At 39.4% G+C, this 26,700-nt stretch overlaps 2 protein-coding genes across 6 annotated transcripts in view; one reads left to right on the top strand and one right to left on the bottom strand.

The window, feature by feature from the left end:
* Positions 1–26,700, top strand: part of CEP250 (centrosomal protein 250) — a 132,578-nt gene that overhangs the window by 35,349 nt on the left and 70,529 nt on the right. The gene's annotated exons all lie outside the window — the stretch shown is intronic.
* Positions 1–26,700, bottom strand: part of UQCC1 (ubiquinol-cytochrome c reductase complex assembly factor 1) — a 40,664-nt gene that overhangs the window by 11,081 nt on the left and 2,883 nt on the right. For 3 of the 4 annotated variants that reach the window (XM_083444137.1, XM_083444138.1, XM_083444136.1), the window contains exons 3-7: positions 25,948–26,052; positions 20,581–20,688; positions 14,913–14,985; positions 12,052–12,109; positions 7,904–8,012 (exon numbers count right to left, since the gene is read on the bottom strand). In XM_083444137.1, the coding sequence (XP_083300263.1) occupies positions 7,904–8,012; positions 12,052–12,109; positions 14,913–14,985; positions 20,581–20,688; positions 25,948–26,052 (453 nt within the window). Of the gene's footprint in view, positions 1–7,903; positions 8,013–12,051; positions 12,110–14,912; positions 14,986–20,580; positions 20,689–22,788; positions 22,934–25,675; positions 25,794–25,947; positions 26,053–26,700 lie in introns of those variants that run through there. The other variant, XM_083444139.1, reaches the window with a different exon arrangement.

Raw genomic sequence — 26,700 nt, 5'->3', positions numbered from 1 at the left:
GGACAGCAGATTGATGGAGGCACAAGAAGAGTACTATCAACATTGAATGACAGTATGGTTGAGCTCTAGGAGCAAGATCTTCTCTGGGATAGCTCAGTCAATACAGTATGAGACTCTTAATCTCATGAGTTGAGGGTTCAAGCCCTGCATTGAGCAAGAAGATTCCTGCATTGCAGGGAGCTGGCCCCTTCCAACTCTTAAATTCTATGATTCTACAACAGTTCACAAGAGGGAGGGTCATGGCAGTTCTGAAAAAATGAATCAGAGGGCTCAATCATGATACCCTGGTGCTAAATCAGGAGAACCCAGGGTGATCAGAAGCAGTATGTGGAACATCACCTCATAGCACCTTCTCATGTGGCTATACCTCTGTCATAGTTTCCCATAATTTTCAATGATGTAAATTCTATTTGACCTTTCATACACAAGTTACCAATGAAAAGCCCTTTCACAGTAACCAATGAGCTACCCACTACTGTTTATACCAGCCCATCTTCCCACCACTAGGAACTGACCTTTTGAAGCATGGAATCTGTTTCATACAAATATGTGGCTTTGGGTGGAGGCAATTCCAAGAAATCTATATAAGCCACCCTCACTATACTGACTTATTGATTGAGATGTATTGGCACTCCTAATGAACATTATAGCCTCTGACCACAAGTAAGAGAAGAGTAGCACAAAAGACAGAACTGTAAGAAGTGGATGTTTGGAATATAGTCTATGAGCCTACAACTCTCACAGTCCCCCTCCCCCTTTGCTTGGTCTACTATCTCCTTTATGTGCTCATTAGTTGTAATTCTGGAGTCGGAATTGCCATTCCCGTAGTAAATATACCTAATAGAAATCTGCAGTGAAGTGAGTGAGGGCAGATCTGTGGGCTTTGACTGGCATTTTTGGTATAAAAAATAAAAAACCAAGGCTGTTCAGGCTGAATACCCAAGACTGATGGAAGCATTTTGCATCCAGGGGACCTTTACCTTTTACATGCAAAATCAAACACTGGATTAGTTTTCTGTGCCAGACATGCACCTTCATTGGGATGCAGACCAGGAGGGACTAAGAATAATAGACATGAGCTCTCCTCAAGCTATATGTTGAGAGAAGTGGCACTGTGGCTGTTTGTCCCACAACCTCCAAATATTGGGTACAATGTGAGAACAGGTATGTGTGAACATGGTTTCACATCACTCATACAGGCCCTACATCTGTAAAATTGTGCATGCAGGACCTGTTCTCATCTCTCCCCCAATGTATGAAGGTTGTGGGAAAGAACAGTAAATGTGCAGAGCTCAGAGCCAGCTAGGGTGATCCTGATTTCCCTCCAGGGTTTTAGCAAATGCATGAAGAATAAGGTATGATCTTGGGGCTAATTCAAAGAAGAAAACCAACGAATGAGAAATAGTTTCCATACTTTGTCAAGTTGAGAGAACAACTCAAATACTGTATCTTCAATAGTGAAGATTTGTTTATTGAATTCATACCTCACCTCTCCTCCTGAAAACTCAGGCAAACATACCCACATTTCAAAAAAGAATTCTAAAACAGTTAAAGTATTCTAAAAACAGCTACAGTTAAAAATATTATTCTATCCAGTGATCTCAGGGTTGCTGCAAACAGTATTCTTTAGTATTCACCAAATGCCTGGGTAAACAAGAAAGTTTTCAAATTCCTTCTAAAAATTAATGATGGAGAGAGAGAGACATACCTCAAAGTTCTACCCCAAAATGGACTTAATTCATGTTCAGTTCACCTGCAATTATGGGAACTGATTTCAGATGTAGTTCTGAGATTTTAAAATGAATTTTGTGAACTTGGTTAAACCGAACTAGTTCATTCCAAGCACCGCAAATGGCCAAATTCACACAAGCAGTCACTCTGCCACTGTTTTAAATGAAACTACGTAGAAGTTTTTTATGCGCTCTATTGTTCATATGCAGTGACTCACTGCATGGGTCCAAATGTTTCCCTTGTTAAACTTAAAACGTAAAGGGACCCCTGACCATTAGGTCCAGTCGTGACCGACTCTGGGGTTGCGGTGCTCAAGTTGCTTTATTGGCCGAGGGAGCTGGCGTACAGCTTCAGGGTCATGTGGCCATCATAACTAAGCCGCTTCTGGCGAACCAGAGCCGCACACGGAAACACCGTTTACCTTCCCGCCAGAGTGGTACCTATTTATCTACTTGCACTTGACGTGCTTTCGAACTGCTAGGTGGGCAGGAGCTGGGACCGAGAAACGGGAGCTCACCCCGCTGCGAGGATTCGAACCGCCTACCTTCTGATCGACAAGTCCTAGGCTCTGTGGTTTAACCCACAGCGCCACCCGCGTCCCTTTGTTAAACTTACCCTCCTTTTATTTTGGGGGCTGAGAACTCTCCAGATATGTATTGCTAACTTACCACATGGAAGGGTTTCCATAAATTTAGCTGGAGTTTAAAGTCACTGTTATCCCATTGTTTCTGTGCATTAGTCTGGCCTTTCACTGGGATTGAACATGAAGGAACACAATGACCATGTTTTCCTGTCACCATATGTCAAGATTGCTGGCTTATCATAGTTTACCAGAAACGACCAGTGTGTTCCTGCCTGCTGCCCAACTGTTCCTATTTCACTCCTATGCAGCATGAGCAGCAGAAACTAGAAGCCTCAATTAAACATGGCTTCCTATGCCGTCCAAACCCTGGACCCTAGTCTGTTGCGCTTTGTTTCAGCAATTTCAAGTTTTTTTTAAAATGGCATGGTAGAGAGCAACAAACTAGGATCCTGGGTTGGATGTTATGGGAAGCCAAGCTTAATTGCGGCTTCCTGGTGTCTTGCTCCTCCTTTAGCATGAGCAAGTGAGAGCAACTGGAAAGCATGCACTAGCACACTGCCTGTTTCTGATAAGCCGCAATACTGGCTTACTGTGACATGTGAATTAGGCAGTTTTTACTCTCCGGCTCATATAGAGAAAAGCAACAGTACTATCAATTAAGTGGTTCAGGGTTACATGAACAATTTGTTTGGTCCTGTGATAATTATCCATTCAGACTAATTTTACTGATTCCTTTCCTTGCTATCATTGGATCTGTTTGTAACCAGGAGAGATCCTTCTGAATTGGAAGTGTGGCATCTATGAAAGAGATTAAGACTGTGATTTGTATACTAACCTCTAGTGCCATTATAGTCTAGTGTTACTATAAATTAATCCTCAATGTACTGGTGGGGGGGGGGGGGGAGAGAGAAGAAAGAAAGAAAGAAAGAAAGAAAGAAAGAAGCATGAGTTTTATTTCAATTAATTGCAGAACATCAGGCAAGACTCTCCTTTTAGCCGCTCTGGTGTAATATGAAGTAATCCCAGTAAACTTCATCTGAACCACTCCAGAGTAACTGAATATAGAATAGGGGCTACTGTGTATAAATAGCTCTACCTAAAAACATAACAAAGACTTCATTGTACTCCACAGTGCAGGGCCAATAAATGAATTCAAGAGACACTTAGATGTGTTTCTGGAAAAGGAGGGGCCTGAGTGGTCTGGTGGGAAAGCAGGAAGGTGGGATTAAGTTAAATTAAAATGCGGTTGGCATGTTGGGCTGGACGGCCTCTTCCTGCTCCTATCATCTTGTACAGCTTTTAAAACAGGCTCAGCTACAAATCAGGATTTTACACTGAACAAACAAGTCTTGTACGTTGTGGGATAAGAGCAGCACTCCAACTTGAAGGCAAGGTTTTTGTTAGAAAGATGTTTGCCATTAGGAATGCTTATTTCAGATGTGATTTTAAGTCATGTTTTCCACAGTTTTTAAGTTTCTGTATAGAAAGTGAGAGCTTTGAAATTTTAAGCAGAAGATAACATTTCTAAGGACTGGGGCAGAAATAAAAAATAACTAGGGCTTAGGGATCAGGAACAGGTTGTGGGATTCTGTGCTTCCTACTTCTCTCTAGTTTGGTATTGCATGCTATAGCCACCAATCTACAGATGCACCAAGATTCTCCGTATGTGTTCAGAAGCGTTGTGGGGATCAGCTTAATGGGGGTCAGTGAATTCAAGAGACTCACTTGATATTTTTTTGGGGGGGATCAAGCAGGGTAGGGGGGGTGCAGAGCATGCACAATTGCATAGCAGACTTCCAAAATCCTAATTTAAAATTTACATCAGCGAGTAGCCTATAGGTGCATTCAAATGAACACCTCTCCATTTATTAAGCTGAGATATACAAAACCTTTTGCCCATGCAAGAACCCCTTCACAGCAAACAGAGACTGAACCAAGAAGACTCTAATTAAACATGGTTTCCCATTTTGTCTGAACTGGGAAACTGTATTTACAATCTTTTGGAACAAGATGGATTATTCAGTTACAATGTGAACATATCAGCTTAAAAAGCAAAGATGTAACAATCCAAACCAGGCCTATAACTCACTGAGCGACATATACAAACATCTACCATTTATTTTAATCCTACCCATCTCCAGTTCAGATGTTTTGAAAATGAAAAGATGATTCAGGGTTTTTCTTTTTCTAGAAGCATCTCAGCAGATTTATTTGTTTGTTTAGGTAGAACATTAATTTGTGTTTTCAGGTTCTGTCCCTGGCTCTCACCTACGAAAACTACTGAGCAGCTGACAGATTAGACAGTTCATGCCTATAAAATGCAAGACAGACACAAGAGCAGAGCAGGATCAAAAGGAAATCTTTTATCGAGCCTAATGTTACTAGTAATACTTTGAATCACTCCATCAAGCCAATTTTCATGCTTGTTTTTAAGTTTGGTAGAAAAGTCACAAGTGGAAAAATTAAGTAAAGAACACTGGTTAGCCACAAAACTGGACACACCTGGCTGCATAACCACCAAAAGAAACTGACTTCATTAGTTCTAGGGGCAGGAGAGTAAAATTTATATATGAAATCTGCCTGCACCAGTAGAATTGCTGAGGCCAAAGGTTTTCTTTCTGTTTTTACAGCTGTGTCAAGTTTTGGGTCTCAACTCTTGCCAACAATCAAGAGTGCTGAAGGAGCCCAGGTTAAAGGGTCCCAAAACTTTGCAGCTGAGATTCAGATTGCAACAATTTTAACAACTAGTCTATGAATTAATACACCATTTAAAACAGGGATAAGCATAAATTTGAAGTGAAAATGCAATGGATTGCATTGGTTCAAACCATGATATCCTTACATCTGTAATACCAGATGGCATGTTCTAAAACTAAACAAAGCCACCAGATCTGAAATATATAATTTTAACATCCATTTTCTCTACGCATTGCCAGCTATGAAAGCAATGTTTCACTTGCCTTGCCAAAATATTATCTAAGTTTTATTTTCTTCAGCATAGTTATCTTTCAAAAGTATTTCAATTAACTACAGACCTTTTTATAATTTCTTCATAAAGCTTTCCCCTAAATGGGGTTTCTTTGTAAAAGTATAGCTGACCTTCCTTGTGCCTGTTACTTACACTGCTATATCTATATGCTATGTTAGTATGAAATTACCGATTTGTGCTTTTGTATAGAACTCAAAACGGATAGATCTCAAATCAAAATTCTGAAAGTCGAAAGTCCTTCTAACTTTGAGTAAGCAGGTTTAATAGGTTGAAATCCCGCTTTTGGCCTAGAAAGGTATCATCAACGTTTTGGAATGAGCACTCGTTGCTTTGAGCTAGTTTACTTTCTCTGCCATTAATTCTTAACATAAAAGTGAGTCCTTCTGTTTTAAGAAAGATCATTGTTTGGGTCAGCAGAACAAGAAAACTATGGAATCAGACTTCCTTACAAGCTAACGATAACAAAAATTCTCAGGTAATATTAATATAATTAATAATAATTGCACTTTCCTGTATGTGAAAATTCAGCAAAATATGTATAAAGCAAACAGTGACTTCACAGTGTTTTATTCTGGCCTTCATATACAGCTTAAGAAGCCAGTGCCAGATATCTATCTACAAAAGGACGAGAACTTAGGGCTTTACAAATGTTATTTAATCTACACTCTGTCTTTCAATACCACTCCATTTTCTTCGTTATTACTAACCCATAACTGAAATAAAGCTTGCAGTAGTTTCAACCACACAAAGTCTCATTATAGTTAAATGATCCTCTAAATTAATAAAGCAAGTATAATAGTTTGCAAAATCCCCATTAGCAGGGCTGGGGAACCAGACAGTCTTCAAATGCTGTTGGGAGTCCAACTCCCCTCAGCTCCAGCCAGAATAGTCAATGAGCAGGAAGGAAGGAAGCTGGAATCCTACAACATCTGGAAGACTTCAGCTTCCTCATCAATGAGGTTTGCAGTATTTTTTTCTTGTACAAGTATTTTTATTTCTCAGGTAGGAAATAGCAATGTTTTGACCTTTAATCTTGGCTACATTTAGAGATGCAACACTTCCAGAGATTTTGAAGCCATGGAGAATTGCTCTAGAATCTCAAAACTAAATCAGACATCACCAGAAGGAAGCAAGGAGCAATTCAACGAAAGCTAGGCCATGTACAGTCTTTTCATCATGATGGCAGCACTCTCTAGATTCAGAAATGCATAAGGAATTTGTGTGCTATATATGCCTACAGTTTACTCAGGAATAAGGCACTCTACTGTAGACTATCTGATATAAAAATAACAATATTATACATCCTTTTCTTAAAAACCATATCACTCATTCAAAGAGAAAAAAATATTGCATGAGAAATTTTCTCCTTATAGTGTTCCCCAAAATTTTCAGTGTTCCCACTGGAAAGTTATTTTAAAGTTATTGAAAAAATATTTCCCTGTTTTCCCCTAGGCCTTCACATCATTAACTATGTTGGTAGAATTACTACCGAGAAAGTAAAACTGAATACCTTATAAAAAATATCCCATGGCAATGCCAGGAGGGTTTTTTCTTTTTCTTCTTCTTTTTGCCTTCCCCTTTATTACATGACGGGCTTTGCCTTTTAAATCACATTGGTGAAACTGACCAAATCAAGCATTTTTTCAGAAAGCATAATTTGATTGGATTTGACTTTCTGAAATAAATACTGCTTGATTAGCTAATTGTTAGCTTGTTGCTCTGGGCAGCTGATGGTATATCCTTGACCTTCCAATGCTCTGACAGCTGCTTACTATAATTAGTTCTCAGCATTAGGCGGCACACTTTTTTTATAGACTGGAAGGATGATTTGAAAACCTCCACTGTGAGTACATCATAGGAGCAGAAAGCTGACTTTTTCTCAGGTACAGAATGATGGGAGTGTCTAACAGAGTGGCTAACACCTCTCTACAGCAACCCATGAAGTCACAGCAACTGCTGTCCATTCTGTATAAGTAGTCAGAATGCAGTTTTTTTTCCATCAAGGATGAACACTTGCAAAGAATCAATCCACAGTGCAATAACTGGACACCACCATTAGATTATTGCTGGCAACAAGAAATCACTGGCCAGTTGGTCAAACCTAGCATTTATACCTCATTTTGCCAAGGTCTGCCTACCTACTTTCCAATGGTTGAGGAGTTGCCTGCTAATCTCACACAGCTATGCTAAGGATTTCAGTCGAACCTAACAACATAGAGGGCTGCGGTAAGAATAAAATGGAGAGGGGGATGCCACCTTGAGCTCCTTGAAGGCAAGGCAGGTGGGATATAAATGCAATAAACAAAAACAAAAAAATAAATGGATGAATACATATTAGCTGTTGCTGTTACCTCAGTGTGAGATATTTAAATTTAGCTTAAGATGAAGTTTATGGCTAGCTGTACTTGCTTGTGAGAAAAGATCATTCGAAACATCATCTGTTCACTGTTCTGCTCCGTCATTCTTCCAAATATATTAAATAGTAAAATTTTAGATGGACCACATGGCTAAGACAATCTGAATTCTGAAGCACTGGCTTCCTGACACCGACACAACATGACAGTCATGTGATAAAGGAATCTGTGCCAAAGACTACTTACTCCCATGACCTTCCCACGTTGCTCAACATCTTCCCACATAGAATGAACTATATAGCGACACATGTATTTTCCTGTTCGTCCCTCTTGCTTCATTCGTACTAAACACATCCTAGAGGATAGCAAAGGAAACACATTAGATTCTGGAAATCTTGACTTAAAGAGTATGAGAAGTACAAAGAAGGAGATGCAACTGGTGCATGACCCAGGAATATAGAGCAGCAGCGTGTCTGATAACAACATTCGCACCATCCTGTAGACTGTAAGCTCCGTGGGACCATGGACATACCTGTTTTTACTATAAAACTTTGGTCAAATGTTCCCTGTATTAATAACAACAACAAAAAAAGAGGATCCAAAAGTGGCAGAGACCAAGCTCCGTAAGCTCTCACTGATGGAACAAAAACCAAAGGTTTTTTTCAAGTAACACTTAGCCCAACGCTTTAAAATATGCTGTATATTTGGATGTTTAGTGCTGTCACAGAGCAGTGTTGCAGCACCCTGAATGAGGTCATGGAATCTGGAGAGTTTATTTTTTAAAAAACAGTACCTCGTTTACAACAACTGCCACTTGAGGTTAAATGACACAGGTTCTTAGATTTTCTAACTACATCAACACAGCTGCAAAACTTTTTATTGTTTTACCATAAGGTCATGTTTTGTAATATATTCAATTATTCAACAACCAAACCATATTTTGAGTATAGGGAAGTTTTGCTTTAGAGATGTATTAATACAGTATCTGGGATTTTAAAAAATACTATCCATGTTATTTTAAAAAGATAATTACCTTAGAAATATGAACAGGGCAAGTTTATTCTATGCTATGGGCATATATCTGTGGAACATATAACAGGGCCTCAAGAGAGGATATTTATCTATTTATTTATTGAACTTTTATACCGCCCTATACCTGGAGGTCTCAGGGTGGTTCACAGACTACAGGCAGGTATCAACAGGAAAAAGCAACCTTTCAGGTGGCACTTCCTCTCCTTACCTGCTGCAATCCTAATAATTATCATGCTTCAACTGATGCCATTTGCATTTTTTTAAACCTGCTAATTAAATGCAAAGATCAATTTAATGACTAGCTTGGTCCTCAGATATCTTTGGTTTCCAACACCTCAGCCTGGAGCAAGTTGGTGTGCAAGCTGTAGGATGTGTGTCCAAAATGCACGGCTTGTACTTGCCCACTGAAGACGGCTTCTGAGTACTATCCATCTCCTGGGATAGCCATCCTCAATTTTGTTTCGGGGTTTTTATTTTAGTCACCATTAAGCAGCTAGTGCTCTCTAATAAAACATCACAGTTTCCCACTCTCCTGTTCAGCATTTTAGAAAGTGGTAAATAAAGGAGGCTTGCACAATGAAATTGATGAGCACAGGGCTGCCTCAACGTGGCATCTTCAGCCTTAGGGCAAAGTGCAATCTGAGTTGTGAATGCAGGTAACACATAATAGCTTGAATGATTAAAGTATCATTGAGATGTAATTAGCTGCAAGGGTACCAGAAATATTTGGAATACATTCAACACTTACTTTAAAAAATACAAGTACAGCAATTAGCATGGCTGCTTTCAGCTTCTGTGATGGCCATCTACAGAGCTAGTTACTAGCAATTCTGTGAGTCTAACATCAGCAATGAAGAATGAACATTCAGAAGACAAGATCATTACTTTTATTATTATTTATTGCACTTATTAGTCAATTTTATTTACAAAATGTAACCCAAAGCAACTTGCAAAATTGGTTTCTGGCCGCAAGATTCAGTTTCAACTTAAATTTGGTGCAGGGTCCAAGCCACAGTCCACTTCAGAAAAAGGAGGGCTCCCTTTGCCCCTGCTGCAGATAAATAAAGCCTGTCACAGTGCAGGCAACTCGCTCCGGGACTTCTTGTGTTGCACTCAAAATGAAATATCTGTAACTTTGATTTGGGGGTGGGTGGGGGTGGAATTTAAGGAAATGGTATATCCTTATTAGGGAGTGAATTCTGACAAATTTCAGAAGGATACAAGCTGTGGTTTTCCAGCAAGGGTAGCCGTTGCAGTTGGGCGGAGAGGGGAGATAAAAAAGGAATCACTTAAATCACTTAAAGTTAGTATGAATTTTTATTTGTTTTAGTCTATTGTGATTTTTACTTTCTCTGTGTTTTAAATTACGGCTGTAAATTTTTAGTGATAATTTCATTGTTTTATCATTTTTGTAAACTGCTTTGATTTTTTTTTTCTACAAGTGGTATATAAATTGTATGAAACAAACAAACAAATAAGTACCGGGGGTGGGAAACAATCTTTTATTTTCACAGCACTCACACTTCTGAACTCCCTGCCTATTGACACCAGGCAGGTACCATTGCTGTATTCTTTTCAGCACCTTATTAACACATTTTTGTTCAGACAAGTCTTTCTAGACATGCATATGATTTAAGCTGTTTCATCTTAACTGTCGAGTTTAATTATACAGTGGAACCTCGGCTTTCGAACATAATCTGTTCTAGAAGACCGTTCGACTTCTGAAACATTCAAAAACTGAGGATCAATGGGCAGTCGGCAAAATCCATTGAAAAAATGGAGAAATGTGCCTCGGAAGTCGTTCAACTTCTGAGGCATGTTTGAAAACGGAAGCAATTACTTCTGGGTTTTTGGCATTTGGCCTTCGGCTTCCAAGACGCTTGAAAACTGAGGTTCCACTGTATTTGAATTCTTTAAATACTTTTATTTAAAGAATAAATCTTTTATTAAAGTGTTAATGCTTGTTTCTTGTAAACCACTTAGAGAGTCTATTTCCAATCAAGTGAAATATAAGTTTGTTAAATAAATAAAAATAATTAAATAAACAAGACAGATATATACTTTTGCTCATATACAGCAAAGGTTATTTTTCTTCAACATTCCTCCTCAAGAACTCTGAGAATGGAGAGTCAAAGTAAAACAATTCCTTTTGATTACAAGCTTGACCTGTCAATCACAAGAGAGCATTCCGCTTAGCTTTCCATCCTGGTGTCTACTCTCCCTTCCCTCACAGCCTACCTAGTATTTCAAGGTAAGCTTAAATACATTAGTTTTGCTGTTAGCAGAAAAATTTCTGCAACATTTTTTGACGTCTTAATCACTGAGGCACCACGGGACCTCACTTTACTTCAGGTACCTGGTCAGATCCCCAGTTCACCTTGGGACATAACCAAAATCCCCCCAAAGCACCCTATATTAGCTCAGGATTCACGTGTCTGTGTCACACCTTTATTTCCCCAACCCAGTGATTAATGTGCTCTAATAAGGGGCTTTCTTAAATGCATTCATGAGATGCATACACACTTTAATCTTTCAGGTGTCTCATTTTCTGAATGCCTGTTGTAAGCTAACACCACTGGAATAAAGTTCATAATATCATTTGGAACACTGAAGTAATTGAGAAAGCTTGGAAAAGGAGAGATGAAAAAAAGTACACATGCTATCTGGGTCATGTGGTCACACTTTGTTCAGTGACACCTTTTGAGCATCTATATTGGTAGACTCAAATCTAGTGCTATTAACTTTCAGAGAGGCAAGCAATTGGAAAAATAATTTCCTTCCTTCTGCATCATTGCTATATCACTTTGACCTTTTCAAACACGTAACTTTAGATGAAAACTATATTTTGCCTAATTATTTTTCTTGGCCAGTTATTTAACAAATGAAGGAAAAACTCACTTTCTGAGGTGTTAAATATTCTACATGCAACCAACCTGGCATTCACTTAATCTGTAGGTACATTTTAGAGGTGCAAATGTAAATGTCAATGGTATAATTTGTTAAAGGCTTCTGACAACCAGAAAGTAAAATCACCACAGGTTCTCACAATTCAAACCACTTTTACGTAAATGTGAGATTTTCCTATAACAGCTAAATAAGAGACCTTTCCATTCAAGGTGAATGAAACCTTTATATATTTATTTATTTTAAAGTTATTCCTAGCCATATCCTTCCCCCTACTAGACTTTAGAAATAACTACAAATATTAGGCTGCTTTGACCTTTGTTTTTTAAAAACCTGCCCACAAGTCCAATATTTTTGTCACTAGCAGTGACAGACTTCTGTAGTTGGTATAGATGTTGCAGAATTCAGAAAATACAGCTTTTGAGGGGCAGAAAATAGAGCTTTAAAGTTTTGCTTACCAGACGTGAAGCTGTGCTACTAAAAACCATGAGTTCAACGTGTCAGGCATCTGAAATTCTTAAGAATATATATATAATTATTTTAAAAATCCACTACTTTAATATTTTTTTAAAAAAGTAAATGAATTTACACAAATGTATTTTTTAATGTTTGATGCTTTATTATGTTTTGATATGTATTGGAAGCTACCCAGAATGGAGGGGAAACCCAGCCAGATGGGCAGGGTATAAATAATAATAACAACATAAAATACAAGAATAAATAATATAACAAAATCAAATGTTTTCCTATGCAAAGTTTAAAAATGAATGATAATTTGCTATGCAGTTAATACCACAAGGAAGATAAGATGGAGGTTTTGTTGGTGGGCAATTTATCTGGATTGAGCTTCAGCTTATTGCTCCTTATCAGGTTTTAGACTGACCTATGACACTGTTTCACTGTTGGTGGGCAGTTCATAGAACAGGAGATGTCCAAACTGTTCTGGATGGGGCTGGATACAGTGGGGGTTCACGGGGCACCCATGGCATGCAGCACCTTCAAGTGGTTAAGCCTGATACACCAGCTGCAGCCATGGGCATAGCCACAGGGGTGCAGCTGCTCCCCATTAAGTAAATAAACAGAAATGCTTAACAGAAATGCAAGTATTTTGAATTTGCCCCGCCTCCCAGCATAAAGCCTGCCTCCCCCTTAAAATAAATCCTGGCTATGCCCATGGCTACAGCCTGTCTTTAAAAATAAAAATAATGGGCAGCAGCTATCCACACCCTGGTAACTTCTCATCTATATTATTGCAATCTGCTGTAGTGCTTTTTAAGACTTTTTGGAAACTTTTGTTACTGGACAATTGAAGAACTAGGCTACTAACTAGGATCACTTCTTAAATAACTGTAGTGGCTGCAGTATATTTCCAGGAACAGTTCAAGGGCATTTAATGGCTTAGGTCTCAAGATACTTGACCACACAAGCCTGCCCAAATTTTACATTATATGAAGGCCCTTCTCTAAGTTCCTGTCTCCTGAAATTAGGTGATTACCAGGCAGAGGCAGTTTTATCACCCATTATGTGGAATACCCTCTTGAAGGACTTTTGCCTGGTACAAGTCACATGTCTTTTCCAGCACATTTGCCCAGGCTTTTCAGCATGTTACCAAAGCTGTTTTAAACCAATGGTTCTGCTAGACTTAATACTCTCCTGTGCTTCTATTGCTTCAATGTACATTTAAGTTTAATTTTATTTGCTATTTTATTGTCAGAATCACCTTTGGTTTTTCTTAAACTGGAGAATCATAGAATCACAGAATTGTGGAGCTGAGAGGTCCAAACCCCTGCAATGCAGGAGTCATAGCTAAATGCAGGAATCACAGCTAAGCATATAAACATTTTAAATAAACAACAAATGCTGTATTTGAGTGAGCAAGGTGTTAACATAAGAATGCAATACCAAGATCATGAACTGTCAGCATTAATATACTTGCCTTAAAATGTGTCCTGCGACCTCTCATCTCCGCAGAGGAGGAAGACAACCCCCACTGTATCCCTATGGCTCTGGGGGATTTTCTCAGCTGTGACTAGTGGTGGTTCTGTCAAAGAATGCTCCCTTTTCAGCCACAGACAATTGGTCCATATCGTCTGCATGCTGACTGACAGCAGATCTTTCAGACAGGAAACAGGCCTACCTGAAGATGGCAAGAACTAAAACTGGGATGCATGTACTCTAACACTGAACTATGGCTCCCTTCCTTCAAGCTGTAACTGACCTCTGGAATGGAGAAATGATTAGCACTCTCAAAATTATCACTCCCAAATATCCACTCTTATGAGTGAGAACCAGATTGGCTCTCTAGTTTCTGGGAGCTTCGATTAATTAAAAAACTACAGGGATGAGAGTGGCAGCAAGCAAAGACTTATAATGAACCCAACTGGTGTAGTCCACTTGTGCGTTTGATCCTTGCTCTTCATGACTTAAGATGGGGTGGAGAAGCTGACCTAGCAGATTTCCTAAACAGCCTACATCAAGAATACTTAAACGATCAATTCCTTCTACCAATCTTGCCAATCCACCCAAATCACTGGGAGAGGTCTTCTTACATCTCCCAACCCCATTTGAGCATGATTAGTGGGAACATGTGGGGAAACTCTGTTACAGCAACTGTTCTAGAACTCCGTATCTTCAGAGATTCATATGGCACCTTCTCTCGTGACATCTCACCACTTTCTGAATTGTCTGCAACTTGGTTAATTTTACATGTTTACTTCATTAGTTTTGTGGTTTTATTGATTCTGTTATAAACTGGAAAGGTGAGGAAAAATGAATTAATGATTTCTGGTTGTCCACTCAATTGCTCATTATACACTGATCTATTAGTTGAAAACCACTCTCTTGTTTAACAGCCAAGTCATTAATTGCAGGGCCATATTAATGATAGCTCTCTTCCAAACATGGGCTTCACATTCCATTCTGTGCTCGAATAATTAAAGGATCATAGGATGGTTGAAAAACAAGTTGAGCATACAGGAGTGGCAACAGGGCAGGAAACTCAGTGCCTAGGTTACCTGCAGTGACAGTGAAGACTAGTGTTTTCATATTGGTAAGATTTGGTTTTTTTAAAAGAGTAGGTTGGATATGAATGACCTCTTTCTTTTCCTTTTAAATATGCAATATGTTGGCTGTATAGCAGGCTTTGTTTCATAAGAACTGTTCCTTATAACAGGCAGAAATAAGTGTAGGCATACACACTTATAAGGAAATAAGCAAAATTTGAGCATTAAACCCACGCTGCAGGCTGTCCTGCTTCCTCCATAACCTAAGGGTGGGGATGTAATAGAAGTGAATAAGAGATGAGAGATGGAAAACTTACTGTTAAAGAATTCCTCATAGTCTGTTTTCTCCACACAGCATGTGTACATTCGCAGGGCTGCTATTTTGATTTTCTGGAGAGGAAAAACAATTGCTTTTAGTACTCAACAACATGCATAATGTGAGAGTTTTCATTAATCACACCAAATACACTTCTTCTGCTATCAAAACTATACATTTGTTTAGGGACTGTAATAAAATAGTCTGGCTATCTTAAAACATTTGCATAAATAATTGTGGAGATGGCCTTCAGTCTTCTGAGATACTTATATTATTGTGCTATGTTTGTTGCTATTTAACTGTGAAGCACTCTCCCATACTGAAAACAAACCAAAATACTAAGTTAACTTTTGGGTTATCATATCGATGACTCCAAATGCTCAAACTGTCTAGTCAGCAGTGCACCATTTTTATCAACATCTGTCAAGGTTTTTTGCATGCATTTCAGCTCTTCACACATTTAGGCCATCTAAATTCCTGTTAATGACAATCATGAGCAATACTGTTTTCTAATGTGTTTGCTGTTTCGTTCCATTATATGGAGATCTGATGAGCAAGTTCATAAATGAAAAAATATTTGCATACTGTACTCACTTCTAAGACTAGCCCTTCCAAGGTCTCGTTTCATGTATACCATTTATACATTGACACATTAGTCAATATTCCAGCCAATATTTTTTTCTACTCCGCCAATAAGATTTGACACAGTTCCATGTTCTTAAGTCAAGAAACACATTATGTTTACTGGATTTTCCTGCCACAGAATGATATTATGTTGGGCTGGCAATATTCTTAAACTTATACTGGCTAGTCGCCACCATCTCTTTTCAGTCCAGGAAATTATGACTAACCAATTTATTATTTACACTAACAATTTCTTGGGCAGTAAAAATTATAGCAATTGATTAATTAGTTCTTCAGGTCCTCTAATCCTAACCCTTCCCCTTTCTAAGAACTCCAACTTGTCTAGACCAGTTTTTTTAAAAAACCAACAACAGTGTAGGAGACTGCAAGCCAATTTCCAGACAGGTTTCTGGTGAGCCTCTGCAAAGTTAAAATAAAGACAAAGAAAGAGCAGGACGCTCAATACTCCTCCATCTCAGATCTGGGGAAAACCAAAAGCAGCAAGAGAAAAAGACCCTCAAAGGGCCCATAAAGGAAATTATAATGAAAACAAAGATCATCTGGAAAATAAGCTGAATGAGCCCACAGTGACAACTTATCAGAGAATATATGGCACATGTGAAGGAGCACATGCTCTGTGCAGTTTTGAGTACTAGGCTCAATGAATGCATGTATACAAAAGATGGACTGAGGATCTTCACCTTAGGCAAATCACCCCACAAGTTACAGCCCCATTCTATTCCCTATTATACTTGTTGCAGTGCAAGCACAAGATGTGCAAGAGAAGCAGATGGGAAAACCTCTGACTCAGTTGCTGAAATACAAAACTCACTTCTTCACTACAGCAAAAGTGTGCTCTGGCATTAGCTCAGGCTCCACCCACTCCAGATTTTTTTAAACCCCTTGTGTTGGCATTCCTGTGCTATGTAGACCTTTTTTTCTTTTTCTTTTAGAACTAGAGCCAAAGGATTCAAAAGCACAAGGAGTCCCTTTGTGCTGCTGCTAGAAGCCCAGAGCCTAATGCTATATTCCAGAATCTAGATTGGGCTCTTTAGTTCCAATTTGATTGGCCAAGTATTTATTTAAACTGCATCTCACAAGGTTGCAGAAGCACCCAGAAATCCAGGTGCTATTTAGTGAACTAGTTGACATTCTTATTTTTTTCCCTGTGTTGTTGGCAGTAAAAGTGGAAGCACACATGCTTAGTATGAAACAAGAACCCAAATGTAATCCCTGCCATCGCCAGCTAAAAGTGTCAGGTTGTGTGTAATGTGAAAGACCCTGGCCAACATCCCTAGAGAGCCAATATAAGTCAGATGAGGCAATGCAAGACTATATGGGCCAAAAATGTCTGATCTGGTATAAGGCAGCTTCCTATAGGGCAAGCATAGGGAACATCTGGCCCATGGGGCAAACCAGGCCTGCCAGGGGTCCTCATTTGGTATGTAAATCCAATTCTCCTCAGCTACACGCATCTGACATCAAGGTAAAGCTGTGGCTACAAAGAACAAAAAGGAGTGTTGGAGTGCACTCCTGATCATTCTTCTGCAAATGGGACTTGTATTTAGCACATTTTAAATTTGGTTCCAAATTCAATAATTGCTGGGATTGGCTCCATTAAGGAAAAAAATATTCCTTTCCACATGAACCCTGAATTTAAGCTGCACTTGCAAAGGAAGGAAAAAAAGAATCCATGTGTACTAAGTCACCAGACACCACAATGGAATCAAGGTAGCTGATAGGCAGGCAGAATAACTCAAGTTATATCTAAAACATATTGCTATGTGAATTATCTATATGAAGCCACAGGGAGAAGTCATTTTTCTCTTCTGCAAGCTTATCCTGAGGAGACTGTGGAGCTCCTAAACCATTTGGGGAGAATGAGGGAGAAGCTTAATCCAGATATGACATAGGTACTGTGGGTGGGACAGTAGACACCTTTGTATAGAGCTTTTCAGCCTGTCCTTGACACTGTTGCACTAAACCTAAAGGATCAGTTGGCAGTTAGTTGGTATTTCCGGAATTACTGCTGTCTGGGAAAGCTCTGGTGGTGATGGTAGCTTAGGCTGGTACTCCAACTGCAACCCTATGTAAAGAGAGGTCAGATCTCGCCTCAGTCATTCATGCATTTGTCACATCCAGATTGGACTACTGTAATGTTCTACATGGGGCTGCCTTTGAAGATGGGTGGGGAACCTCAGCTGGAACAAAGTGTAACCAACCGGTTACAGGTGGGTATAGTCAGAACATACTACACTGATATTGTATCAATTGCACTGGCTGCCAGTTCATTTCCAGGCCCAATCCAAGGTTCTGGTTCTTACATTTTAAGTCCTGAATGATCTTGAAAAGAATGCCTATACTCATTACCTGTACCGTGATCTGTGTCACAGTAACAGCAAGCAGGTACCTCATACAGTGGTACCTCATTTTAAGAACAGCCCTGTTTACAAACTATTCGGTATAAGAACTCCGCAAAACCGGAAGTAGTGTTCCGGTTAGTGAACTTTACCTCGGTCTAAGAATGGTAGACAAATGGTGGAAGGGCACCGGCGGCGGGAGGCCTCATTAGGGAAAGCATGCCTCGGTTTAAGAATGGCTTTGGTTTAAGAACGGACTTCCGGAACGGATTAAGTTCATAAACCCGAGGTACCACTGTATAGGGACTTCTTGCTCTACTACTAAGTTCAGTAGTAGAGTTATGGAACTGGAAAAATTAATCCCAAATGGAACTGTAATAACTGACAAGTAACTTCAGTGCGCTTTCTTTCGAATAACCTCTCAAAGTATTGTTGCACTCTGACACCATACTAACATTCCAACTATCTTCCACCAAGTTTTCCCTCAAGTACAGTAATTAGAACAGCAAGCATCTAGATTTTGCTTCCATCTGCCTTTGTAAAATTTCTGATAGTTGGTGCAAGCGTAGAAGCTAAGCTTTAAGTTCTCATAAGATCTCAGGGCCAGTTGTAAGAAATAGCAAGCAGGGAGTAGGAAGGAATGAGATAGGGTTTAGGTCATGTTATGCTTTTAATAGGTCATGTTATATTCTGGATTATGTATGTTTTATAGATTGTGTCTGAATGGGATGAGAGTGTTGGAGGTACGTGCAAATGTGTATGTGAAGCCGGTCTTTGGGTGGGTGTTTGATTTTCGTTGTTGTATATACTGTGTATATACGGACAATGACAAATAAATTTCTATTAAGATTCTTAGTTCTTTCCAGAAGACCAGCTCAAATAAGTATCTACCACTTATTTTTAAGAACCTTCCTTTAAAGAAATAGTATTTAATTTTACAGATTGAACAACTCCATATTACAGGAATGTTTACAGTATTTTGACTACATGGAAGATTATGACAGTTATAGAAATGCTTAATTTAGTGAAAACCCCCATTTTCACATCCCAATGCCATAGGCAGTTTGACAGTATACCACATCCAATTCCAACTTGACAGCATGGGCAGGAGGGTCAAATGTGGTACTGAAGAGAAGCACTATAACATAAACTGTACTTTTGATTGATATAACACTAGACATAGGTAGGTACAACTTTCTAGTTCTCTTTAAAAACGTAGTTGAAATCCCAGGAAATTGGTATCTGGAGGGCTCAGAAAGGAGGCAGATTTTTTTTTAAGCAGTGAGGATAGTTAGTGGATGAAATGAATCCAAGAGAGGTGATGGAATAATCATTTCCAGACGTCAGACTAAGTGACCGTAGGCTTGCTTGTGAACACTATTGTTGGTGCTTACTATGGAATGCAATGTTTGGGAGAGTCAGGGAATCCCATGTATGCTAGCCAAACCATCTGCCCTGTCAGTCAGTTTTTATAGATTCAGCTACATCCATGTCTATACAACATAAAATCATGATGCAATCCAAGCCAGCCAGATCAAAATTTCACAGGGCCCAGGATGGTATATGGGGTCATTACTAGAAATGGGCCCTCTGAGAACTTTCCATGTTACTAAGGTGCCAGGCCAGCAGCAGAAGTGGTCCAATAATGCCAGTGGCATTATTCTTATCTTCAAGTAATAACATCTTAAAAGATCAACAGGCTTATCAAATCAATGATTGTAGAGATGGGTTGGCAGACAGTTATTTTGTTGTGTAACATCAGTATATGCTCTTGAGATGTTTTCATCTAATCTAATTTTGATTCATTGTTGTATCTGGATAAAATTTTACTGCAGTGCTTTTTATATTATATTTATTGTGTTATTTCACTGTACACTGCCTTGTCATGGCAACTGCCCTGAAAGGAGGTCTATAAATCTTTTAATAAAATAAAATACACACACAGGAGAAGACTAAAAGGAACTGAAATTAAAAATAAAGCTTCAAAACAAAAGCAGCTGGTGCATTTCCTACTGGAAGAGGAGCATTCCAGGGGCTGGGGGTGAAGATAAATCTATCTCTTGGACAAAGCTCAAGAGATATCATTACCACCACACCCGGAACTGTCTCTTTCCCAGCCTCTTTAACAAATTTAGCAAGTCACTGTGTACACCCCCACCCCATCCTTTCAATGTATTTTTAGACAGGTCATTCAAGGTGAGATATGAGCTCTGCTGTTGTTTTAGACATATTTTATGTTTATAATGTATTTTTACTTCATTTGGCCTTTTTTCACCCAAAGAATTTTAGTGTCTTTGAGCCCCTGGGCGTCAGACATATTGATAATAAGAAAAAGCTTCTGTAAGACTCTGTGATTAAGTGGAATATCAATAAATAAATCAGATGGTAGTTCCACCAGAAAATGTGACACAAATGTCCAGCCAGTCCACTATAATTGGCTGAAATCCACACATACACAAGCTTTTAGCCATTCAGATACAAATGTGAAGTAGCATTGCAATCCTACAGGTGTGTACCTGAGAGTGAGCCCCTACTGTACTCAGTGGGACTTCCTTCTAAGCAGACATACATAGGATTGCACCGTAAAAGACATTCAGACATGTGCTTGTAAGCAGAAGTTTGAACTACTTTATTCTGGTAGTCCTTCCTGATTTAGAGCCACTGAAAACAAGATGAATTTTTTACCCATTTGTTATATTTTAGTGGTCCTGTGAAACCCATTGCTTCTATTATCTTCGTGAAAGCACCTACTTTCTCTTCAGATGGCTGAGGGGAGTCTTTGGCTGTAAAAACCTATAATAAAAGCAAATAAATGTGTTAACAGGAGTCACATCTTAATCACCAAAGCACTGTCTGCAAATTAAAGCTACATTAAGCTAAAAAGGATGCTTCGCACATTGGAGGAAAGGTATTGTCCAGGCCAGGCCAATCTGGAGTAGGAGGTGGAGGCTGCCATGCCTATCTGCCACATGCATGGTCCTATTTGACCAGGCCACACAAATGTGAAAGCCGGTGTCTGTGTAGCCTTGGCGGTGTAAGTGACTGTGCAACGTAGGCTCATCTGTGTTAGACTTTATGCTTCTATATCACATTTACATGTTATACAAGCTTGTGGACCTCCAGTAGTCCTGAAGATGGGATAAGTGTACCCCACGAGGTGGGAAAACATGATCTTTCCACATTGTTGGGAAGAAATCAAAGCCATTACATGACAATAAAAACAATGTTTCTGATTACCTTTGTCACTTCAATAATATTCTTAAGCCTTAAAAAAACAACCATTGTTCCTAACATGGGAACACATAAAAACCACGGAGCATGGTCTCCAACAGTAACAGTAACTCTGTGTTCCAACTGGTGGCTGGACTAGTTGAAGAGAGTTAGGAATGAAGGCCACATGGTTGCCTATGTGGCCACATAGTTGCCTATGAGAAATAAGATGATGTCCAGCCCTATGAGATAATATATTATTGGCAACACATTTGGCCTTCCTGTTCTAATTAACCAGGTAATTTATGCCTACATGAACTTGAAGAAGCCAATGTGAGGCTGGCGCTTTAAAGAAATAGAGAAATCCATGACCAAAATCCATGACCAAAAGCACTATATGCAACATGAAAAACAAGATTCGACAAATTCATGGATATACCTATAGCTATAAGTCAGGATGAGAGGTTGCTGATCGCTGTCTAAATCTACTTTCACAACCCTGAAATGAACAATCGGAGATGGAAGATCTCACAAAATAGATTATTCCTGTACAGTTAAGTTTTATCTTAACAACTTTTACTGTTAAATGCGTATTTGTCCCTTTAAAACTAGCATTATATTGCCTACTAATAGCAGCATACAAGAACTTCATTAAAAATCCTTCTAACGTGTGTGTAAAAGGAACTGGGCTCTGAAATGTAGTTCATTGTATATGCTCTTCCTTCTAGAAGACTGTTAAGAACTGTACAGTTGTTAATTTTATAAGCCTTAAACTATCACAAGTGAAAATGAGAATACCTTAGGTTCAATTCAGACCTGAAAAAAGGTGAAGCAAATTGTTTGCCACTAAGCAGGTCCACTAAGCACATATGATAATGCATTCTGGAATAGACTCCTCTTTTAAGAATATTCAGTTAAATTGTCTACCCAAACTCTTGAGGTCTCTTTTAATCAGTCTAAATACCATAATGGACTTTGAGTCTTTCGAAGTTAGTCGATTCAGGGGCGCCGTTTCAGAAGAAAGGCATGAAAGAATATGGTATAAAGATATTCAGCAGTTCAAATGTATCTGCTTTGAGATACATTTTATCTGTTTTCATGTCTTGTAATAAAAACAAGAACAACAGAGCATGGTGACTTTTTTGTAAGCAGCAAAGATTCCCTTTGGCATGTAAGCAAAGCACACAAGAACATTTATTTGTTTTTTAAGAGGATATGGCAGTATGTGAAGCCGTGTGATGGTCCGAAATACAAGTGTTTCTGATGAATAGTCACATGTGATCTGCAATTCCAGGGTAAGGAAAGCAGACATTGCCCATATCTACCCTCTAGAAATGGTACACCTAAACAATTATTTATTTTATTTAACAAAATAAATTTTATTTATATTATATATTATTTGATTACATTATTTGATTGTAATAAAATCTCAAAACGGCTCACAAAAAAATTAAAATATTAAATTTAAATGATTGATAGAATAGAGTTAAAAACATATATATAAATAATAAAAAGTAATTAAAATGAACAATAAACTAAAGTATCCTGATAATACCTTGTCATACAAGTTAGTGGACATATTGACTAAAGTGTCTTCAACAGCTAGCTCTGCTACTGTCATTGCAGGAGATGGTGGATTGATGCTGGCAGCTGCCTGGAGCAACTGCTGTTTGAGCCACTTACAAAGTGTACATATGAAGTGCCCTGCCCCTGCCCATACTGCTCCCTTTTTCTGTGAAGATACTCCATGGGTACATCTCTTTGAGCCAAGTAGTCTTCGACAGGCATCAAGGACACTGGATGGATGGCCCTCACACTAGAGGGTTTCCTAATGAAGATCCAATAACAACAACAAAACTATGAAAATAAATCATAGCAGTAGGCTCTACAATTAGGCATACACCTCATTTCTTAATTCCCCATGTTGGTTTCTTACTGTAGATATGAGCCTCTTCAGACAATTATTGTAGTGCCCCCCAAGGTGAACAAATCATAAGTCGGGGGGGGGGGGCAGAACCTATGATTCACAGGCCAGATGTGGCCCTCAGGGCCTCTCTATTAGGACTTTGACTCTCCTTGAGACACCTCTCCTTGGCCCTTTACCCTTACCAGCCCCACTTTGTCCCCTCCTGCACCCCACAGCTTACCTATGAAGTGGATGACAATATGCCCACGCTTATGTTTACAATATGGATGGGGGAATAGATTAACTTAAGGCAGTAGATCTGATGTGAGACAATATGAAAAGAACAAATGCTTGTGTGGGGATAGGTGTGTGAGAGAATAACTAGGGCATGTGATTGTGAAGTGTGGGGTGTGTGTGTGTGTGTGTGTGTGTGTGTATGAGAGAGAGAGAGAGAGAGAGAGAGAGAGAGAGAGAGAGAGAGAGAATGTAATGCATGCCTGTGTACAGTGGTACCCCGCAAGACGAATGCCTCGGAAGACGAAAAACTCGCTAGACAAAAGGGTTTTTCGTTTTCTGAGGTGCTTCGCAAGACGGATTTCCCTAAGGGCTTGCTTCGCTAGACGAAACGGCCCTGCCTCTTGTGTCATGGCGACACGCACTGCACGCATGCTTCCCCGCTCCTCCGGCTCCCTCCCACCTTCCCGCTGACGGTTGGTGCCTCGCGCCGCTGCCCACCCCCCTCGCGCACTCCCCTCAGAGAGCCATTGCCACCAGCGCCTCTCTCTCCCTGGAGTCGCGCTCCTGAGCCCTGCCGCCCTCCAGCAGCCGCGTCGCGCGGTGGCCACAAGGCGCGGGTGAGTTTGAGGTACCGGCTGCGGCAGCTGTCCTGCTTCTCCCCGCCCCTCCCCGCCGTTGTCAGTGTTTAAATGCAGTGGTGCTTCGCAAGACGAAAAAACTCGTACAACGAAAAAACTCGCGGAATGAATTAATTTCGTCTTGCGAGGCACCACTGTAGAGGTGTATGAGAAAATAAATGAACTGAATGGCTGTAGCCTCACCTACTTTTGACACCAACCCCCAGAAAGTTAGCTACAAGGGAATGCAGTCCTTGGCTTGAAAAACATCACCCATCCCTGTCACCAAGATAGAAAACACTTTTCATGTTTTCATAAAGAGTAAGAAGTTAACATCTGACATTTTCTATACATTATGGAAAGAGGAAAGGTGAGGGGGTGGGACTAGAGAAATATATGGGCCTGTTCCAGCTGTGAAGCTTGCCAACTTGGCATTTTAAAAAAAGTATTCAACCAGATGAACAAGTGAAATACAGTGTGCATTTTGCTGTGAAACTGCTGCAATATTTAACAGCTTATGTATCTGAATTACTATGCAGGGCCCTTAGCATGTGAGATAACCTAAGTCACAATTAATGTCTCAGAGGCAGCTGAGTGAAAATGGACATACTCAGGACCAAAATTTTGTAACTGCATCTCAAGCACTTCCTAAACTACTTTCCAGATTAGGTTTAGCCAGATGATATTTTTTAATTTTTTAAAAAGTACCGGCTATGCTTATTCCAGGTTGTTGAGAAACCACTCACCCAGTATGGAGAGGAAGAATTCACTATTCACTTCAGGCAACTTCACAACAGCAAGTTGTGCCTATTGTTAAAGAGTTTCTGGGGTTTGTTGTTTCAAGCCCAAGTGCCGCAAATTATTAGTGCAGGTACATGTGGGCTGACAAGCAAGAAACCATTTTTGTGTCTTTTTTAAAAAAAACACATATTTTTTTGCAAAGCTGGCTTAGTTGATAACTGCAATTTAGCACTTCCATGTCAGTGTTTCCCCTGCTCTACACCAATGCTCACAACTTTTTCGTCATTCAGTCTCCTTCCCTCTTTTGCTTTATTCTCCCAGTCTGTTAACCCTCCTCACAGAGTATGGCATAAAAAGCATACGGACTTTCACACACCAAAGGAATTTGGGATACATGTGGCCCATGCCATATGGCTGGCTTCAACAGACTACAAGCCAAGTCATTTCCACTGCACACCTCCAAATCTAGAAAAAGGAGCAGTAGAACCCTAGGGACAAGATTCTTAGCCTTATATCTCCCCGCAAACAGGCAAGAGGATTATACCTAGTGTACATTATGAATTTACCAAGGTGCAAAAATAGCTCATGCCATGGTGTGTGTGACTGGTTTTGATGATAGCAAATCTACAGGATTTTTTTTAAAAAAAATTGCTTAAAATATCAGCCTGGTAGCCATGAGATCAGCAGATAAGAATTTTTAAACTTTTAAATATATTCCCCCCCCCTGTAACTTAAAAAAATAGTTTTAGTTGTTTTAAAAAAAAATGTTTTATCATTGCTATGCCTGCCACCCTGGGCCCCTTTGGTAAGAGGGCAGATATAAGTCAAATAAATCACCAACACCATCAGGCACAATAAAGATACGTTGACATAAGAATTGCTTTGGGTAGCTATTAGCTGAATCAGAAAAGATGCAATGCAAGATGCAACTAAAAACAGTTCTCAGAGATCATTTGCCCACTCTGATTTTGAATGCATTAAAAATTGCAGTATAAAAAGCAATCTCATTTTTCTTCCTTGTGGATCTTAGTAGTCAGAATAACTTAGTACCCTATTTGTGCCATCTCACCCCTTAGCATTCTGGTTTATAGCCATTTAAGATCTTCCATGAATTTGTCTGAATCACTGAAAGTATTCTGCCAGTTTCAGCAGGTGTCACTTCCTCAGATTACTCTGGGATTTAATGCTTCTCCTGCATAATAAGACAACAAAGACGGTGCATTTAAAGTTTTGCTTGAAACCTGTTAACTCAAAAAATCCCAACCCCCCAATAGAACCACAATCCTAGTTCAATAGGGGCAGACAGCATTTTTGAAATACAAGACTTCACTTTGGTCTGACCTTGTTTGTGTGATGAAGTGTTCTGTTTGGCTGCTTTACTGTACCAATGGTTTGTATTAATCCACAGCAAACTTGGGTTAGTTGTGACTGGCCATCCTTGCGTCTCTGGTAAAACAACAAAGAGAAATAACCAAGCGTAAAAAATAGTAGTATGGAAGGGCAACAATGGATCATACAGTTAGGCACACAACTTACACATTAGTGTTTCCCTGTGGAAGAATTTCAAATCAGAGACTTGCAAAGTTATCAGGCTTATTATACACATGAGCACAGCACAACTTTGATGAAGAAAAGTAGCAAATACACAAGGAAAGAGTTACATTGCCTTGGCCTTCTAAACTTACCAGCTTCATACACCAGAAAAGATGAAAAGGTCCTGAAGACACCACACACCCTCAACCTAAGAAATATTGCAACCATCAGGAATCTCTTGAAAACATAAGAAGAGCCTGCTGGATCAGGCCAAAGGCCCATCTTTTCCAACATCCTGTTTTTACAGTGGCCAACCAGATACCCATAGGAAATCTGCAAGCAGAATCTTCACACAACAGCACTCTGCCTTCTTGTGATTTCCAGCAACTGGGAACAATTACAGTAAAAGTTATCTCAATGAAACTGAAAAGTCTGCATTCTTCATTATCTTTTGAACCAAAATACTTTTTGTATATGCTTGGATGTGGTATAGAGCTTATGGTATTTATTATTTGCTTCCTATTTTCATCAACATTCAAATAGCAAATACCCATGTCAGAC

This window comes from Podarcis tiliguerta, assembly GCF_965153285.1.
Source record: "Podarcis tiliguerta genome assembly, chromosome: 6".
NCBI classification, from domain to species: Eukaryota; Metazoa; Chordata; class Lepidosauria; order Squamata; family Lacertidae; genus Podarcis; species Podarcis tiliguerta.
Note: the sequence above shows the minus strand (reverse complement) of the source record. Positions and strands in the feature narration are given on the sequence as shown.